This window comes from Balaenoptera borealis (genome assembly GCF_965194805.1).
Source record: "Balaenoptera borealis genome assembly, chromosome: 5".
In the NCBI taxonomy this organism is placed as follows: domain Eukaryota; kingdom Metazoa; phylum Chordata; class Mammalia; order Artiodactyla; family Balaenopteridae; genus Balaenoptera; species Balaenoptera borealis.
In genome coordinates, this window is record NC_138862.1 from 71,019,988 (window position 1) to 71,041,193 (window position 21,206).

The window sequence follows — 21,206 nt, forward strand, 5'->3', positions numbered from 1 at the left end:
GGAACCCACTCTCATTTCCACCAATGTGAGGCTAATAAATTATGGTCTATATGGAATACCACATGGCCAAAAAGAGCTAGAGGTATATGTATTGACATGGAGCCCTCTTTGAGCTATAGTAAGTATGCATGGTATGCTCCCCTTTGTGTGTGTGCAGGGGTGTATACACATGCGTGTGACAATTTCTGGAAGGATACACAGGAACACAACAAGAGTGGTTACCTCTGTGGAGAGGAACAGGGAGACTGAGGGATGGGAAATGAGAGAGAACGACACAACTTTTCATGTATAGGCCTTTAGCACCATTCTAAAAAAATTTTTAACCATCTCCATATATTAATTTAAAAAAACATTTTAACATTCTCTTGAAATGTCAAATATGAATTTCACAATCTACAAGAAACTTTGATATGTCCTTTAACATTTACATTTATAATACTATGGGATCCTTGATTTTAATACAGTCTTTGATTTGACCTCTTTTACTTCCCTGGGTGGGCATGGGGAAACAGGATTTGGCTTTTTTTTTGCCTTTATGTGCCTATTGTGTATTCTCTGCCTTTTTCTGTGCTTATTATATATTAGGAGGAAGAAGGAATTATTTTTACATTTTTATTACACATATTCTGAATTAGCTACTGCCTCACACTGTTTTCTCCTTTCTTCATCTTGTCACATAAAGGAGCGCAGCATTTTCACCCCAAGCAGTGTTTCTAACATGCAGTGTACCTCACTGTGGTTACTGGAAACCATCACTTTAAGACATTATCTATTAATAAGTGGGGAGGGGCAGATGTGGACACTGCCCTTTCATTTCAGCATGCTGTAGCCATATTTTGCTGATAGCCTAATTCCTGATACTTATTTGTTTTAATCTTCTGACTTTAATTTTAGTTAAAATTCCTTTGGGAGCCACATTTGGAGGGAAGATGTGTGCTTTTGTCACTTTCATTACCCATGTCCATATTCATTCCCAGTGTATTATGCTGTCTAGTACATGTACCAACTTTTTTTAAAAATTGGTGTATAGTCGATTTACTATGCTATGCCAATCTCTGCTGTACAGCAGAGTGACTCAGTTATACACATACATTCTTTTTTTTTAATATTCTTTCCCATTATGGTTTATCCCAGGAGACTGGATATAGTTCCCTGTGCTATACAGTAGGACCTTGTTTATCCATTCTAAATGTAATAGTTTGCACCTACCAACCCCAAACTCCCAGTCCATCCTTCTCCATCCTCCCCTCCCCCTTGGCAACCACAAGTCTGATCTGTGTGTCTGTGAGTCTGTTTCTGTTTTGTAGGTAGATTCATTTGTGTCATATTTTAGACTCCACATAAAAGTGATATCATATGGTATTTGTCTTTCTCTTTCTGACTTACTTCACTTAGTGTGATAATCTCCAGTTTCATCCATGTTGCTGCAAATGGCATTATTTCGTTCTATTTTATGGTTGAGTAGTATTCCACTGTATATCTGTAGTACATGTACCAACTTTGATAAAGTTCCTATTGGGCCATGTTGTCAGAGGTAGTGATTACTGTTATTTTTCTTTTGGTTGCAAAGCAGTTTGGTGTATAGTGATATCTTTTCACAAATATTATTCCTATCATCTGCAGGTATTTAATTAACTATTAATTAAAAATTAAATAGTATATACTTATATTCAATTTCCTGTGATAAACCATAATGGAAAAGAATATGAAAAAGAATGTATATATAACTGAATCACTTTGCTGTACAGTACAAATTAACACAACATTGTAAATCAACTATACTTCAATAAAATAAATTAAAAAAAACTAAATAGTACTTAAAGGTTTATGATATAAAATAAAATAGGATGGGATAGTGAGTGAGAGTATGGATGAAATGTGATTGGCCACGTCAGTAATTGTTGGGGCTGGATGAGGGGTACATGGAGATTCATTGTATTTTTCTCTACACTTTTGAATATGTTTGAGAATTTCCACAATAAAATGTTAAAAGGTTTATGATATAAAATAGCTGCCCCTTGCCTCACTTCCACCTATTCCCCATTCCTCAGTCCCTTCAATTCTTTTTGCCATTTCTTTGGACATTTATCTTCCTATTTTTTTTTTTTTTTTTTTTTTTATCTTCCTATTTCTTAACAATGCTTCTGGTACTATGTCTTGATTTATCAAGACATACTAGATGAGTACTGGCTCTCTTAACCTCCCCTCCCAAACAACTGCTATAGTTGTTAACACCATGTTTGGATAAGCTGATTGTCCTATTTCCATTATTATAATCATGTAAATATTTTAACTTCAGAGCCAGGCAGTATATTCTGATTATGATTCTCTTCTTACAAAACATTTCTTTTTCTCCTGAATATTATAATAGACTTGTTTTTATTGCTTAGTTTTCTTTCTAGCTATGGCTAAAACATCCCACTCCAATAGCCTCCAAATACAACATTCCACACTTGTCAAATCTATACAGAAGCCTACAATTCCAACTTTTCCCAGGTGTTCTGCCTCCTGGAGCTCCCCATCTCTAGCTCACCTTTGGACAGTGCCTTCCCAGGACTCCTTCTGACCTTATCCTGGGTGTACCTGTCATCTCCCTTCTATGCTGGATCTTCTTTTTCTGTATCCCATGTTGTCCTGATTTTTCATCAATGCTCCTGCTTTGGTGAACCACATCCTTCAATAGCTTCTTTTTTTTTTTTTTTTTTTTCACATCTTGATTGGACTATAAATGCTTTACAATGTTGTGTTAGTTTCTGCTTTATAACAAAGTGAATTAGCTATATATATACATATATCCCCATATCCCCTCGCTCTTGCGCCTCCCTCCCACCCTCCCTATGCCACCCCTCTAGGTGGTCACAAAGCACCGAGCTGATTCCCTGTGCTATGCAGCAGTTTCCCACCACCCATCCATTTTACATTTGGTAGTATAGATACGTCAGTGCTACTCTCTCACTTCATCCCAGCTTCCCCTTCCCCGCCCCAGCCCTGTGCCCTCAAGTCTGTTCTCTACGTCTGCATCTTTATTCCTGCCCTGCCACTAAGTTCATCAGTACCGCTTTTTAAAATTCCATATATATGTGTTAGCATACGGTATTTGTTTTTCTCTTTCTGACTTACTTCACTCTGTATGACAGATTCTAGGCCCATCCACCTCACTACAAATAACTCAATTTCGTTCCTTTTTATGGCTGAGTAATATTCCATTGTATGTATGTGCCACATCTTCTTTATCCATTCATCTGTCGATGGACACTTAGGTTGCTTCCATGCCCTGGCTATTGTAAATAGACCTGCAATGAATATTGTCCTACATGTATCTTTTTGAATTATGGTTTTCTCAGGGTATATGCCCAGTAGTGGGATTGCTGGGTCATATGGTAGTCCTATTTTTAGTTTTTTAAGGAACCTCCATACTGTTCTCCATAGTGGCTGTATCAATCTACATTCCCACCAACAGTGCAGGACGGTTCCCTTTTCTCCACACCCTCTCCAGCATTTGTTGTTTGTAGATTTTTTGATGATGGCCATTCTGACCGGTGTGAGCTGATACCTCACTGTGGTTTTGATTTGCATTTCTCTAATGATTAGTGATGTTGAGCATCTTTTCATGCATTTGTTGGCCATCTGTATGCCTTCTTTGGAGAAATGTCTATTTAGGTCTTCTGCCCATTTTTGGACTGGGTTGTTTGTTTTTTTGATATTGAGCTGCATGAGCTGCTTGTATATTTTGGAGATTAATCCTTTGTCAGTTGCTTCATTTGCAAATATTTTCTCCTATTTGGAGGGTTGTCTTTTCGTCTTTATGGTTTTCGTTGCTGTGCAAAAGCTTTTAAGATTCATTAGGTCCCATTTGTTTATTTTTGTTTTTATTTCCCTTACTCTAGGAGCTGGGTCAAAAAGGATCTTGCTGTGATTTATGTCAAAGAGTGTTCTGCCTATGTTTTCCTCTAAGAGTTTTAGAGTGTCTGGCCTTACATTTAGGTCTTTCATCCATTTTGAGTTTATTTTTGTGTATGGTGTTAGGGAGTGTTCTAATTTCATTCTTTTACATGTAGCTGTCCAGTTTTCCTAGCACCACTATTGAAGAGACTGTCTTTTCTCCATTGTATATCCTTGCCTCCTTTGTCATAGATTAGTTGACCATAGGTGCGTGGGTTTATCTCTGGGCTTTCTATCTTGTTCCATTGATCTGTGTTTCTGTTTTTGTGCTAGTACCATATTGTCTTGATTACTGTAGCTTTGTAGTATAGTCTGAAGTCAGGGAGCTGGATTCCTCCAGCTCTGTTTTTTTCCCTCAAGACTGCTTTGGCTATTCGGGGTCTTTTGTGTCTCCATACAAATTTTAAGATTTTTTGTTCTAGTTCTGTAAAAAATGCCATTGGTAATTTGATAGGGATTGCATTGAATCTGTAGATTGCTTTGCATAGTAGAGTCATTTTCACAATATTGATTCTTCCAATCCAAGAACATGGTATATCTCTCCATCTGTTGGTATCATCTTTAATTTCTTTCATCAGTGTCTTATAGTTTTCTACACACAGGTCTTTTGTCTCCCTAGGTAGGTTTATTCCTAGGTATTTTATTCTTTTTGTTGCAGTGGTGAATGGGAGTGTTTCCTTAATTTCTCTTTCAGATTTTTCATCATTAGTGTATAGGAATGCAAGAGATTTCTGTGCATTAATTTTGTATTCTGCAACTTTACCAAATTCATTGATTAGCTCTAGTAGTTTTCTAGTGGCATCTTTAGGGTTCTCTATGTATAGTATAATGTCATCTGCGAACAGTGACAGTTTTACTTCTTCTTTTCCAATTTGTATTCCTTTTATTTCTTTTTCTTCTCTGATTGCCGAGGCTAGGACTTCCAAAACTATGTTGAATAATAGTGGTGAGAGTGGACATCCTTGTCTTGTTCCTGATCTTAGAGGAAATGCTTTCAGTTTTTCACCATTGAGAATGATGTTTGCTGTGGGTTTATCATATATGGCCTTTATTATGTTGAGGTAGGTTCCCTGTATGCCCACTTTCTGGAGAGTTTTTATCATAAATCGGTGTTGAATTTTGTCAAAAGCTTTTTCTGCATCTATTGAGATGATCATATGGTTTTTCTTCTTCAATTTGTTAATATGATGTATCACATTGATTGATTTGCATATATTGAAGAATCCTTGCATCCCTGGGATAAATCCCACTTGATCATGGTGTATGATCCTTTTAATGTGTTGTTGGCTTCTGTTTGCTAGTATTTTGTTGAGGATTTTTGCATCTATATTCATCAGTTATATTGGTCTGTAATTTTCTTTTTTTGTAGTATCTTTGTCTGGTTTTGGTATCAGGGTGATGGTGGCCTCATAGAATGAGTTTGGGAGCATTCCTTCTAACCTCAGGTCTGAGGTTCTCTGTTAGTCCAGCAGTTTGCAATTTTTTGGAAGAGTTTGAGAAGGATGGGTGTTAGCTCTTCTCTAAATGTTTGATACAATTCACCTGTGAAGCCATCTGATCCTGGACTTTTGTTTGTTGGAAGATTTTTAATCACAGTTTCAATTTCATTACTTGTGATTGGTCTGTTCATATTTTCTATTTCTTCCTGGTTCAGTCTTGGAAGATTATGCCTTTCTAAGAATTTGTCCATTTCTTCCAGGTTGTCCATTTTATTGGCATAGAGTTGCTTGTAGTAGTCTCTTAGGATGCTTTGTATTTCTGTGGTGTCTATTGTAACTTCTCCTTTTTCATTTCTAATTTTATTGATTTGAGTCCTCTCCCTCTTTTTCTTGATGAGTCTGGCTAATGGTTTATCAATATCAATTTTATTTATCTTCTCAAAGAACCAGCTTTTAGTTTTATTGATCTTTGCTATTGTTTTCTTTGTTTCTATTTCATTTATTTCTGATCTGATCTTTATGATTTCTTTCCTTCTGCTAACTTTGGGTTTTGTTTGTTCTTTCTCTAGTTCCTTTAGGTGTAAGGTTAGATTGTTTATTTGAGATTTTTCTTGTTTCTTGAGGTAGGCTTGTATAGCTATAATCTTCCCTCTTAGAGCTGCTTTTGCTGCATCCCATAGGTTTTGGATCGTCGTGTTTTCATTGCCATTTGTCCTTCTAGAGAACTTTTAATTTCAGTTATTGTGTTGTTCATCACAGTTAGTTTGCTCTTTAGTTCTTCTAGATCCTTGTTAAATGTTTCTTGTATTTTCTCCATTCTGTTTCCGAGATTTTGGATCATCTTTACTAACATTACTCTGAATTCTTTTTCAGGTAGGTTGCCTATTTCGTCTTCATTTATTTGGTCTTGTAGGTTTTTACTTTGCTGCTTCGTCTGTAACATAGTTTTTTGTCACTGCATTTTTTTTTTTTTTTTTTTTTTATGGATGGGTCTGTATTCCTGTCTTACTGCTTGTTTGGCCTGAGGCATCCAGCACTGGAGTTTGCAGACAGTTGGACAGAGCTGGGTCTTGGTGCTGAGATGAGGACCTCTGGGAGGCCTCACTCCAATTAATATTCCCTGGGGTCTGAGGTTCTCTGTTAGTCCAGCAGTTTGGACTCAGAGCTCCCACCACAGAAGCTCAGGCCCGACCTCTGGCCTGGGAACCAAGACCCCACAAACTATGTGGTGCAGAAAAAAAAAAAAAAGAAGAAAAAAGGAGCAGTACAATAACAAGGAATAAAAAACAAAATAGAATTGGAAAGATAAAAAATATATTAGGAAAAATAAAAATATAATTGAAACAACTGCAACAAGGTAAAATAAAACCAGAACAGAAAAAAAAAAGGAGGGGGGGCGGGAACAAGCCAAAAGGAGCAGAAAAATAACAAAGTATAAAGAATAAAATAAAATTAGAAAAATAAAAGATTTATTAGAAAAAATAAAAATATAAATGAGTCAACAACAATGAATCAACAAGGTAAAACAACCCCAGTCTAAAAGAGGAAAAAAGAAAAAAAATAAGAAAAGCCTTGGCTATGGGGGTGGAGTTTAGGTTGGGGGGGGGAACTTTGGCAGGGGCGGGGTTTAGGGTGGGTGGGACCTAGGCGGGTGGCGGGGGCCTAGGCTCAGGACCTAAGCAGCGGGAAAAGGCCTTGGGGCCAGGGGCTTAGGCGGGGCAACGTTTAAGTGTGGGGCGGGGCCTCTGCTTAGGACCTGTGCCTAAGCGGATAGGCAGTACGTCCAAAGGAGGGCCTCTGGAGGGTGGAGTTCTGGAGTTTGGAGGTAGGGCCCTGCGTGAGGGTGTGTGGGTGGGGTTTAGGCCCAGCACGGTTGGAGGGGGTCTCAGAGGGGGTCTCCAAGTGTAGAGGTAGGGCCCTGGGTGTGGGTGTAGGGGAGGAGCTTGGGCTCTGCACACGAGGAGGGAGGCTCCAAGGGCAGAGGATTAGGCCCGGGAGCCCAACAGGCTCCCCAGTGCCTAACGGAACAGGGAAAGCACTGGCCCCGTTCCCTTCCATTCCTTTGTGCCCCTCCCCCACTGTCTCCCCCAGGGTCTCCCCCATCTCCGCTGGACCCCTAACTGTGGGTGGGTCCCACTGGGTGTAGGAACTCCTCCCCTCCCCCAGCCACCTGTCAGGGGTGCTGGTCCGTAGGTCTGGCCTTTACTTTTGCTCCCCATCCCTCCCTCCCACTCCCTCAGGACCCGTGGGCAGAGGATCAGGCCCAGGATCTCAGCAGGCTCCCGGAGGCCCAGGTGGGCAGGGGAAACCTGGCCATGCTCCCTTTTGATCCTCTGCCCTCCCAGTGGTCCCCCAATTTCCCCCTTTGGACGTGGGATCCCTTCCCCTCCCCCAGCCACCCCTCAGGGGCCCCAGTCCTGTCCTGCCTCCACTTCTCCTCCCCCTCACTCCGCCCTACCCCACCCATCCTACCCAGTTGCTGGGGGTTCCTCCTGTACCCTTAGGTGTCTGTGGTCCCCTGCCGGTGCCTGGTAGGTGCCCTAGTTGTGCTGAGAGGCAAATTCCACATCCTCCTAGTCTGCCATCTTGACTCCGCCCCTCCAATAGCTTCTTGAGACAGAGTGTATAGGAAGAGAATTTTTTGAGACTGCATATCCAAAAATGTCTTTGTTCTGCCTCACACTTGATTGACAGTTTGGCTGTCAAGTTGGAAATAATTTTTCTCCAGAATTCTGAAGGGATTACTCTATTCTCTTCTGGCATCCAAGAAATTTTGCTATTGAGAAGCCTGATGCTGTTCTGATGGCAATTTTTTGTATATTAAATGTTTTCCTGGTGACTTTTATTCATCTGAAATTTCATGGTAATGTGCAATGGTGATCTCCTAAGCATATGGAGAAAGGGTCAGGACCCACCAGCCCCTCCCCCCACCCAACTCCACACTTATTCCTTCTTACCAGTGTACCTGTTTCCTCTAATTCCTGAGTCTTTCTCGGATTCTGCTGTGTAAATTAGCTTTCTCATTAGTAGCCCCAGCTACAGGCACATAAGTTTGAGCTGCCACTGTTTTGCTTAGTCAATTAATACTCCTCCATCTTTTTATCTTCCAAAATTTTGTGAACATTTCTTGTACACAGTGTCTCTTCTCTTTCCTTTGTCCTTAATGGTACTCAAAAAAATATTTTTTTCCTTACTGCCATTTTAGAGGAATTTTGAGAAGGTACAAAGATAAACCCAAAGTACAGTCTAAATCACTGTACTATTTAATAGGAAATCTTCTACAATATTTGATGAAAGCCTCATTAATGCTATTTGTTATTACCATATTATTGAATTTCCATCTTAATTTCTGCATAATTATTATCCATATACTCATCATTAAAGCTTAACATAAAATTTGCTTTTGTTATAAACTTGCAAACTTGAAATTGTACTAAGAAATTGGTATTACCTAATTCCCTCCCTTCCTTCCTTTTTTTTGTATAACTGCTGAATTTTTGTTTATTTTCTAAATAACTGTACCGAAATAGATGTTTGGCCAGGCCACTGGCTTAATAGCTAGTAATATTCCACATTATATAAATATATATATTTCGTTAACACCTCACTACTCAAAGTGTGACCAGTAGCACTGACAGTATCTGGGAACTAGTTAGAAATGCAGACTCTGAGGCTCCACTCTATCAAATCAGAATCTGTGTTTTAACTAGATCCCCACGTGATTCACAAACACATTAAAATTGGAAAACTAATCTAGTATTTCACCATAGCCTGCCCCTCTCTCAGGTTTCCCCTTCTAGCTCCCATCCCCAGAAGTACCCAAGACATTTTCCTTTCAAATGTCTTACAACTTCAGTATGATAAAGTTACCTTTTCTATCCCTCGCCCATCCTCACGGGTCTGTCCCAGAGGGTCTCCTCCAGGTCTCTGCTCCTCCAAAAGGGAAAAGCCTCAAAAAGTACATGCTCTAGAGCCATGTTACTTGCGTTCATTTAAACTCCAGCTCTAGTAGTTACAAGCTGTGGGACCTTGGGCAAGCACATCACTGCACTGTGCCTCAGTTTCAGGTATAGCAGTAATAAGGATTTAATGCATGTTAGCTATCATCCTCTGAAATCAAGGCCTTAACAACTGAGTATTTAGGAATTTCTCCGTGTCTTCTGCTGATGGTGCTTCTATCACACAGGTGTGTGAAAGGATGTTTTATTCATGTGGACTTTTGCTACTGAATCAACTGGTTCCACCTTCATCTGGGTATGATTTTATAAATATTTGCTGAATCAACAGATTCCCCAAACCTTTTGGACTTGTGGAGTGCCCAGGAAGTGAACATACTTCCTGTTAGAGCTTTAAGAATGAGGGATCTGGGGCTTCCCTGGTGGCGCAGTGGTTGAGAATCTGCCTGCCAATGCAGGGGATACGGGTTCAAGCCCTGGTTTGGGAAGATCCCACATGCCACGGAGCATCTAGGCCCGTGAGCCACAATTACTGAGCCTGCGCGTCTGGAGCCTGTGCTCTGCAACAAGAGAGGCCGCGATAGTGAGAGGCCCGCGCACCGCAATGAAGAGTGGCCCCCGCTTGCCGCAACTACAGAAAGCCCTCGCACAGAAATGAAGACTCAACGCAACCAAAAATAAAAATAAATAAAAATGACTAATTCTTTAAAAAAAAAAAAAAAAAGAATGAGGGATCCATCTTCTTCAAGGTTCAACAAATATTCTGAGAAAAATGAGCACAGGGAATAGGGGAGGGAGACAGGTGAAGGGAGAAAGCCAGAGGAATTTCAGCATTGCTGGGAGGAGAGGGGGAAATGGGGACAGATATTGTCTAGAGAGCAACTGTCTAGTGATGGACTTAACTTTCCCAACATTAAGTATGATGGTAGCTGGAGGTTTTCCACAGATGCCCTTTATCAGACTGTCTCCTTCTATTCCTAGTTTCCTGAGAGTTTTATCATGAATCAGTGTTGAATCTTGTCAAATACTTTGTCTACATGTATTGAAATTGATCATGAAGTTATTTCCTTTATTCTGTTAATATGGTGATTATAGTTATTGACTCTTTTAATTTTAAACTAACCTTTCATTCTGCAATAAACTCTACTTGGTCATAAGGTATTATGCTCTTTACATATTGCTGGATTCAATGAGCTAATAGTTTAATGATTTTTGCATCTATGTTCATGATATATATTGATATGTCACTTTCTTTCCTTGAAATGTCTTTCGCCAGTTTTGGTATTAGAGTAATACTTGTTCTTTTTTTCAAAAGAATTGGGAAAAGTATTCCCTTTTCCCTATTTTCTGAAAATTTATGTAGAATTAAAGCTTTTCTTCCTTAAATGTTTGATAGAATTCACCAATAAAGCCATGTGGACCTGAAGTTCTTTTGCAGGAAAATTTCTGATAATAAATTTCTTTGATATAAGGCTGTTTACATTTTCTGTCTTGTATCAGTTTTAGTAAGCTATTATTTTTCAAGGAATTTGATGACTTCATCTAATTTATTGGTTAAAATTTGTCCATTATTATCCTTTTAATGACTGTAAGATCTATAATAACATCCCCAATTTCATTCCTGATAGGGATAATCTGTGCTTTTTCTTTTTCCACCGAGTTTTGCTAGAGGTTTAACTTTATTACTCTTCTCAAAGAACTAACTTTTGGCTGTGTTAACTCTATGATTTACCTGTTTTCAGTATCACTGATTTTTGCTCTTACTTTTAATATTTCTTTCTTCTACTTACTTTGAATTTATTTATTTATATTTATTTATTTATTTAATTTTGGCTGTGCTGGGTCTTAGTTGCTGCGCGTGAGCTCTCTCTAGTTGTGGCGAGCAGGGGCTACTCTTCGTTGCGGTGTGTGGGCTTCTCATTGCAGTGGCTTCTCGTTGCAAAGCATGGGTTCTAGGCGTTCGGGCTTCAGTAGCTGTGATGTGTGAGCTCGGTAGTTGTGGCTCGCGGGCTCTAGAGCGCAGGCTCAGTAGTTATGGCACATGGGCTTAGCTGCTCCGCGGCATGTGGGATCTTCCCAGACCAGGGATCGAAACTGTGTCCCCTGCATTGGCAGGTGGATTCTTAACCACTGCGCCACCAGGGAAGTCCTTACTTTGAATTTAATTTGCTCCTTTCCCCCCTAGTCCCTTCCTTCCTTTCAAATATATAAATATTTAAAGCTATATAATTTAGGAAGCAAGTACAATTTTTCTGATTTGGCCTTTTGTTACTTTATTTTTCGGGGTTACTAAACCTTGAAAGAAACTCCTAAATTTTTTTAGGGAAACATTTTCAGGAGAATCAGTAAATTCTACCCTGGAGGAGAGTATGCATATATATCTAAAAAATGATTATAAGGCTATAAAAAGCCTAGCATTCCTCTTACATAACTCTTGGTTTTTCATTCCATTCCAAGCTGGGTGTGTGTTTATTCTAAAGATGCTTGAATTTTAAGAACCCCCAGTTCCTTTGTTGGATGCTATGCTGTAATTACCAGTGACTCATTCATCAAGTTTTGGGATGTAACTGAAGGCTAGGTATGACTTCAGTTAATTTTAATGCTCTGACCACACTAACTGCATCACTAGTACACTGTCAAGATGAAATTTTCCTCTGTTACTAAGTATTTACATTTATGTAATGAATCTTCTTTCTTTAGTTATTGCTTATATTATCTTTTTATATTTATCTTTGGAGATCTAACTCACCCTTTAAATAATTCATTTTGAGTTCTGGTTTTTAAATACAGAAAAGGGTTAATGCATATAGATTTTCTTTATACTTCTTATTATGGATAGTACCAAAAATGATTTCCATCATAAAATTTCATTAAGAGTTCTTTTTTAAGGAATTATTGTGCTATCAAATGAAACTTTTTCAAAATCAACCCATCAAGAAATTCCTACTTAAATATACATACAACCAAGTGAATATTTGTATATTTCAGAGAAGATCATCTTTTAAAACATAGGTATCAGTGGCCTTTTCAAATTAAGTTAGCTAGTAGAAAAAAAAATCTAATTTTATATTTAGTCTAAGGTTAGGCTGGAAGAAAAGGCTTTTGATTTTTAAAGGCCAAGCTACTTTATTTCATAAGCCAAGAGATGATACAATTCAATGGAATGAAATGTGTACCTATCAAGATGACTTTTGCTTCTAACAATTTTATCTTTTTTTGAAAAAAAAAAAAAGGTAGAATTTTTAAAATCATACATCTCAGCATCTTATTTTTAAAAAATCCAACATTTTGGCATAAGACAAATTTATACAATTAAACACTTCAAAATATAATATGGCATATATTATTTTTCCATAGGGCATCAGATACTAATAGGTACAGGCCACTTTGTTAAAATAACAAAAATCATATGAAAATCAACACAATACTTCATTTATTTATTGTATAAGTTTGGCAAACAGCACAAAATTTCAGCAACATTTTAAACATGTAAAAAAGTCAAATGCTGAACAGTACTGGAAATCTCTTTTTACATAATTAGTAATAATGAGTACACATGTAGGGTTCTGCAAAGCTAGCAAAATACCAAGGGTGCTTGGCTTCTGAACATATACCACAAAAACACACACACAAAAGCAATATAATTTATCTTTACAAAAATTACAGCCAAGCAATAAAAAAGGATGTTAATAATGAAGATACTAACACGTATGTTCACTACATGTATCTTATACAATGAAATGCTACACTTTGTACCCTGAAATGCCACGTGTAGCGAGCCAAGCAGAGTCAATTTAGGCTCATCACTGAGGTTAAGAATTATCTGAGAATTTAATGCTCATATGTAACATACTCAATGAAACCTTGCTATATACCAATTCCCAGATCACAACAATGTATTTTACTATATATCTGAGAAGTTGAGTCTTCTTTGTTGGCAGTGTAAAATTTTTGACTAGTATCAAAATTCTGGTAGAACACACATTGAAGGCATTTTCTAGTGTATGCAATGTTTGGGGGCATTAAAGAATGTGGGAGAAATTCTTACATTCCACACTAAGTTTCTGCTGACGTTTGTCAAACCAAACAGCTCAACTATAAGGCAAGGAAAATTAACCCCCTATAACAGATTAGTGGGTCTTACCAAATAAAGATAAGAATTCAATCTTAGGAAAAAACTCCCTACATAAGCAGATCTGAAACAGTGGGCACTAAAACGAACATCTAAAAATTACCTAACATCTTGATATTCAGTCATTGGTTCAGAAGCCTGACAATTTGTTGGTATATTTTATCTAATTAACATTTTTAGAATCAGCACCAGTCCCCAAAACCTCAAATTATAATATTTAATCTTCATTAAAATACACCCTTTTGTGCTATATTAACACTACAATCAAATTAAAGAAAGCTGAATTTACTCAACTTATTATACATTTTTGTGTATACTGGTAGCAACTTAAATTTTTCTATTTACTTGTGCTTCTGTTTTGGGGCACTTTGATTGAAGAGAAACTCATTTCACAGGATTACATCTTGCTAAAGCATTCCTTAGCATTGGTCCAAACTTGAATTCCCTTTAAAAACAAACAAATCAAAAAACAAAAAAAACAAAACAAAACAAAACTTAAAAATGATTGATTTTGGAAGGATTCTGAAAGCCCAAGTATTTGGCTTACTGGTATGCTAAGTTTTACTTTTTGGAATAATTAACAAGTCCAGCAAATAGGACACTTCTTCTGGCAATAGCTAATATAAGTCAATGTCAAATACTTTTGAAAAAAGTAATAGAATCATTTGTATGAGCCTATCTATCTTCAAAACAGAAAGAACTCCTACAACTTCTATTTGAAAAACTCACTTACTCATATCACATATTCATATCATTTCTATTTATAAACCAAACAAGTTCTGTAATATTTGAAACAAAAGAAAAAACTTATTAGTCTAACAATTAAATATAAATTAATGAATTATTAATTTATTAGTCTAATAATCAATATTTTGATAATTAAGTACTAATTAAGTACTAAGTTATCAACTCCCTTTCAATGGTTATAGCAGGCAATTTAGCAAAAAACTAATATGCTATAATATACCTAACATGCTTAAACAAAAATGCATGTTTGAAACTGGGAAAAAAATGCATATTCGGAAAAATGTAACAGTAAAATCTAGAAAGTGGTAGAAATAAAGGTATGTTTTCAGTAAACAAGATATATATTTGCCAATAACTGCTAATTTATGAAGAAAGAATATTTTCTTTAATATTTAAACATTAAAGTTTGTCAATATTTATCGAGGCTTCAAACAATAGGAAAAAAAATTAATCTTTTTAGCTTTTCTTCCTCCCTGATGGAATACAAAAAGAAAAAAACCCACAAAAATCTTTTAAAATGTCCCAGATTGCCTGGATAAAGTAGTATCTAAGGGAGTATTCGTTGGTAGAATGGATAAGATAGATCTCATGTGCACTGTCCTAGTAAGACATCCATAAGACAGCAGATGAAAAAACAAAAGCTATACTAGCACATATAATGCAATCCTGTTTTTGTGGGAAAGGAAAGTGTATATTTTCTAAATGATTGTATATGTACAAATGAGTCTGAAAAGATAAACATGAAGATGTAACAGTGTTGAGTTTTCAAAAAGGGATTTGGGGAAGGAGGAGGAGAATTTTTACTTAATATGCTTCTGGCTTATTTGAAATTTTTACAATGAGCATATATGTTCTTTTTATGATAATTTTTTTAATTTAAAAAGATAAAATAACTTGAAATATATAGATACCCACATTTACCAAAAAAAGCTGATGTTAATCTTGATTTCTCGTACTTAATTTTAAGTTTCTAAAGAAAATAGCACTGTAGATTTTCAAATATAAGAATCTACTCCACTTAGGCAAGAAAATAAAACATGAAACACTGTAACACTGTTCCTAAGAAATAAGGTAAACATACACTCTTATTAATCTCATGTGAGTAAACTCTTGTTTACTCTAGTTATTATCTGAGGATACACCAGATATCCAACAGTGTGTCCGCACATACCTACAGTAATATCCTGTTTATCCAGAGATTACTTTTTAGCACCCTCAACCAGCTCACCCTAAGCAAAGTGGCAGGGGGAAAGTCCTTTGAGCCATTATACAAAATCTGCATTCTTGGAAAAGAAGCAAATGGGAGATCACAGGAACCTATTAATGAATCTTTTATAGGAATAAAACAAAACAAAACCAACTCTAAAAAACCTTTGTTTTCTGATCTTTCAGGCCATCGAAGAGTTAAAAAGGCAGATTAGAAAGACGGTAAGCGTGAAGCAGCAGAAGGAGCTGATGGGATGACAGCAGCAGAGACAAAAACAGCCCAAACTACAATATATTCAACCATCAGCATTTGCAGATTGATCAGTCATGGTTTTAACTTCTCTCAAGTGACCCCAAAGATCTACAACATGAAGTAACTTACAATTTCATTGAGGCATAACTATAAATTTGGCCCAATGACTAATGTGTGAGTCTGTTGTTTCTGTCTCAAAACATCTTTGTTGTCTACTGCTATTTCTGGTCATACAAGTAAAAAGGGCTAAGAAAGTGACGGTTCCGAGCCAGAAAATACAAACTTTGGATAAACTAAAGCATAAGAGTGTTTGTATGAGTGTGATTTTTTTTCCCTCTAAGAATGTCTTCATAAATATGGGAATCCATCTTACTATGTGATATGCTGAGATAAAGCATGTTAAATCGCTTAATAAATTGCGAAGTGCTAGAGAAATGTAAAGCGCTGGGACTGACTGGTGGTCGCACGGGCAGATCCTGGGTTATGAAGAAGAGGTTAAGGAATATTTTGTATTTTGTTCTTATAACAGCATTTTAGAAAGATCTCCATCACTGCCAAAACATTTATTTTAACCAGAATAAGCTTCAACGTCCATGTATTCTACTGAGATGTCAACTACGTGAAGGGTTTACTCTAACAAACCGTATCGCAGCCACAGTTTCCCAAAATAACGCTGAAACCATTTTCCAGTCGAAGTATATATCACTGTTAGGAATGGTACTGTACTGCCCTGTCCAAGGGCAGTAATCCTGGGACATATAACCAAAGTAATGTTGTTAGTACATATTTTCACATACAAGTTATAAACGGGGCATACAAATTTGGAACTTTAGATGAGTAGAGACTCGGTAATTGATATTTTGATTATGACCCTTCTTTCAAAATTAAGTAGAGAAACTGGGAAACATTCTGGAAGAGGAGAAGAATGGACTTTAAAAATGAAAATGATAAATACTTTGGTCCAAATAAGAAACCGATTTTAAAGAAATTTGCAGGCACTTCTGAATATACTTGTACCTTCACTGAAACCAAAACCTACCTTTTTGCACATACTGATCTGCATGACTGCATAGCTTATGAGGGCCTCCTTTAAATCATGGTTCTTTTGTTCCTTGAAGCGTTCAATATCAGCCCAAGCATTTTTGACAAATTCTCTGAAATAAAAGGTATAGTCATTATTATTATTCTTATTTAAATTAAGTAAACTACGTATTATAAATTTGAATAACCATTTCTCATTTGAGTTGGGTTTTTGTCTATATAGAGGAAAAAGCTATTGCGTGTATAAGATTGTTCTATTTTTTCTCTTCCTAAAAATTACAGTGGGAGAAAAAGCATACAGTCATACACTTATCTACATTTTAATAATCTCTATTTTGCCACAAGAATTCCAGCTTCAAATTATTCCCATAAAACAGATGTAAATGGCTCCCTGAACCAGCTCATAAGCCTAACAGATGCCACATGAAGTTGCCTTCCTGGGGTCACTGGAAAACATACATTCTTTTCAACAAGATGGATTATGTATCACATTTATCATGTGCTTACTTTAAATGACAACTAGAGTTTTAAAAATTCTGAGAGCAATTTGTCTTTTTTTTTTTTTTTGGCTGCACCTCCTGGCATGCGGAACTTCCCTGACCAGGGATCGAACCCATGCACCCTGCAGTGGAAGTGCAGAATCTTAACCACTGTCTTTTTAACTCTATTCATGAGAGTTTAATTTGACTTACTTGATGCCAGCAGTTCTAAAAATTAACAAAACCACCTCCAAATCAGTGATACACTCTTGGTCTGCCTTGGTCTACTCAACAACTATCAGATGAAAACAACAATATGAAAAATGAGCCCAACAGTCATGGCAGACCTTTGAGAACTGAATTTCTAAAAATATTTATGGAATAATTACATTCCAAGCCCTATGCAAGGTGTTGGGACATAAAGATGAAAGAGACATAGTCACTGACTTTGAAGGGTTTGTAATTTAGCCAGGGACAGTCACACTGTACAACCAACCACCCAATATAAAACTGCCATGCAATAGTGGCATGACCAAGTGCTATGACAGCCTGTGAGGATAAGAGAAAGCTTCACAAGAGAAGTAATGCAAGAGCTTGGCACTGGAGAATGATCAGGCTTTTAACTGACAGAAAAGGGCAGAGGGGATGTGCAAAGGACAGAAATCATGAAAAGTACAGGAAAATAATATTATGAAGCTTAGATACTTTCTTCTTCCTCTTCCCCTGACACTAAAACAACTGTTTCTATGCAACATGATTTTTGATTACTCAAATTTCTTAGGAATACTCAATCACTGCATTTTAGAAGAACAGGCTACATCCAGGGACACTGGTGAAGCTGGGAATGGTTATAAACAATCTGTCACAGAGTCTACATGTCTAGCCATGTTAAAACACCTCAGCATTTTACCTGCCTTCCTGATTTTTAGACTTAAGTTGTTGTTCTCCTTCATTTATTTGTTCTTCTAGCACCTTTATTCTGGCTTCTCTCTGCTCTGGAGTTTCTTGACCAAAGAGCTTGGTAGTCATTCCCTTCAAAGAAAATGTTCTCACGGTCTAAAATGAAATAGAAACAGATGAATGGATAAACAACACACATACACTGAAATATTATTCAGCCTTAAAAAAGAAGGAAATTCTGACACATGCTACAACATGGATGAACCCTGAGGACATTGTGGTAAGTGAAATAAGCCAGTCACAAAAAGACAAATACTATATGAGTCTACTTATATGAGGTATCCAAAGTAGTGAAATTCACAGAGACAGAAAGTAGAATGGTGACTGCCAGGGGCTGGGTGGAGAGGGAAATTGACAGTTGATATTTAATAGGTACAGAGTTTCAATTTTGCAAGATGAAAACAATTCTTCAGGTTGGTTACACAACAATGTAAATGTACTTACTACTATTGAACTTTACCATTAAAAATGGTTAAGATAATAGATCTTATGTTCTGGATATTTTACCACAATTTTTTTTTTTTTTTAAAAAGGGGAAATAGCCATTTCCTCCCTAGCTCAGACAGAAAACACCACAAGCCTTACAACCAGGGGGCTACTAATAAGATTTCTAACACTGGAAAATATGGAAGAATCAAAAAGGGAAAAATTTTAACTGAGCTTCTTCATCATATGGAAAACTTCTAGTAAACTCTAGAGTTTACTGAGGGAAACACATTTAGGAGTAGAGAACCAAGCTCCCTGAAAATGGACTGGGAATTTCCCCTGGATTTTAAAAATAAATCAAGACAGTGTGCACCTGTTTCATGGTCAGAGGTCTTTTCCCACATATCTCTATGTGGGTAGCCCACAAGCACTTTCACAAGTAAAGTACTTGTTAACTATGAAATGACTCATAAATGGTGGCATTGTAACTGCTTCTTTACTTCCAGATTGTGTGCTCTCACCATGACAGCTTTTTTATTCCAATGAAATAGCTGGACGGTAGAAAGCTGATTATAAAAATGATCTAAGTCCAATACGATCAGGAATTTTATTCGCAAGTATTCACTGTAAGCATTCAAGAATAAAGTACACAAAAAGCTCCCTGTTAGGAGAGAGGCACTGATTCTAAAAGGGCAAAGTTTTTCAAAGTTAACTAAAATTTCTATAATATACCAGGTAAAATTAAACCTGGCAAAGGTCATTATTTCAATCCCAAAGAATAATGTTTTTTCACTTGGACTTAATCAGAAAAGAGATGGTTCTTATTACACACAGCAATGTTGGCAAAATTTCTTACAACACTATATAATACGTGTTTTAATGGCTTACATCCTTTTATATCAAGATCACAAACAAAAGAATTATGAAGTTGCCCACAAATTATTTCCCTGTAAAAGCTCCAGGCATCCTGCAGCCCATTCCACTTAAGGTTTGCTATAATAGTACCAGAGACCTAAATGGAAAACCACTCACCCCGGTTGCCAGCTCTTCACACTGCTGCTTCTTGGATGCTAAGTCCTGAGCAGCCATCTCCAAATCATACTGCATAAGTTCATGTTTCCTGCACACAGCCCTAGGGATGAAAGAAAGTGCTGCCATTTAATTTTTGTGGCTTCTCCATTAATATGTTAAAAAAATTTTTTTCAAGGGTAAAGGGGAGGCATTCACGTCTTACTACGGTCAGAACTTTTATATACAGAATTTTCAAGTTTAAAATGTAGTAGCCCAACATTAAAAATTTAATCTAGCAGAACCTAAGCATAAAAACTTTATATATACTTAAAACAAAAAAGGTTGTTTTCCAGATGCTTGCAACATTTTTTTCAATAAACATACCATTATCACATACATTTAAAAAAAGCTTTTGTATAACATAGGAATTAATGCTATAATCTCACGTCACAACTGAGTATTGTTTAAAAAGACATTATCTCAAAGCTTTCTTCTTTTTATTTAGAAACGTCTATTAGTTTTTATTTTCATAAAAGTAATCCATGCTCACTGAAAAAAAAAAAAAAAGGATTCTAATACAGGAATGCACAAAATAAGTTTCAAGAACGCTCTCTTTTCCCCAGTTCCACTATCCAGACATAATTCATGTTAATAGATAGTATATATCGTTCCAGACTTTACCTAGGCATTTACAAATACACATATCCACCCACCCCCAGTAATTCTACATCTTTTCTTTCTCAACTATTTATATACCAAAGACACATATGTTTCTGTATCAATACACATTAATCTTTTCTATAACTTTTAAGAGCTGCAGAGAATTACACTGTGTTCAGCAACTTTCTTTTGGTCCGTAACTTGAAAACACCTTGGTGTAATTTTTTTTTTTTAATTTATTTATTATTTATTTTTGGCTGCATTGGGTCTTCATTGCTGCGCGCCAGCTTTCTCTAGTTGCAGTGAGCGGGGGCTACTCTTCGTTGCAGTGCGTGGGCTTCAGTAGTTGTGGCACGTGGGCTTAGTTGCTCCGCGGCATGTGGGATCTTCCCGGACCAGGGCTCGAACCCGTGTCCCCTGCATTGGCAGGCGGATTCTTAACCACTGCGCCACCAGGGAAGTCCTTGGTGTAACTTCTTACTACTCAAAACTCTAGAAGGAAAAAGGCTAACAATGTGATGTTTTCATACCAGCTACTGAACAACTAAAGGAATATTGCTCCTCTGTTTTATTAACAGAATTCTTAGGCTGATTTTAAAAGTGATAGGGGACCGTTGGTAGTGCCAAGACTCGTCAGGACGTGCATATGGTCTCTCGCTGCCTGGTGTGGGGTTTGCCATGGGCTGGCAGCCGCCCACTTCCAGTTGGCTTTTTACTGAGTTATGAGGTGCCCGGTGTGGGGCGCCAGTCCAACTGGGGCGCTGCTCCTAGCCGGGGCAACCTACTTAGCTGTACTTTTCAACTTCGAAAGTTGGCAGGAGCGACAGCAGAGTTGTTGCCTCTTTGAAGCGGTAAGTTCTCTGTGCTAGTGTATCAGATGAACGGCATTTACTGTTTAACTATTCCCACTGTATACTGTGCCAGGCTTTCTTAATGGAAGGTAGTTTTATTACT

At 37.2% G+C, this 21,206-nt stretch overlaps 1 protein-coding gene across 2 annotated transcripts in view; it reads right to left on the bottom strand.

Moving 5' to 3' along the window:
- Positions 1-12,747: 12,747 nt before the first annotated feature.
- Positions 12,748-21,206, bottom strand: part of SNX4 (sorting nexin 4) — a 65,680-nt gene continuing 57,221 nt past the window's right edge. The window contains exons 11-14 of one of the 2 annotated variants that reach the window (XM_082392341.1): positions 19,614-19,713; positions 18,106-18,251; positions 16,715-16,829; positions 12,748-13,914 (exon numbers count right to left, since the gene is read on the bottom strand). In XM_082392341.1, coding sequence (XP_082248467.1) covers positions 13,867-13,914; positions 16,715-16,829; positions 18,106-18,251; positions 19,614-19,713 — 409 coding nt within the window. In that variant the 3' untranslated portion in view covers positions 12,748-13,866. Of the gene's footprint in view, positions 13,915-13,946; positions 16,830-18,105; positions 18,252-19,613; positions 19,714-21,206 lie in introns of those variants that run through there. The other variant, XM_082392340.1, reaches the window with a different exon arrangement.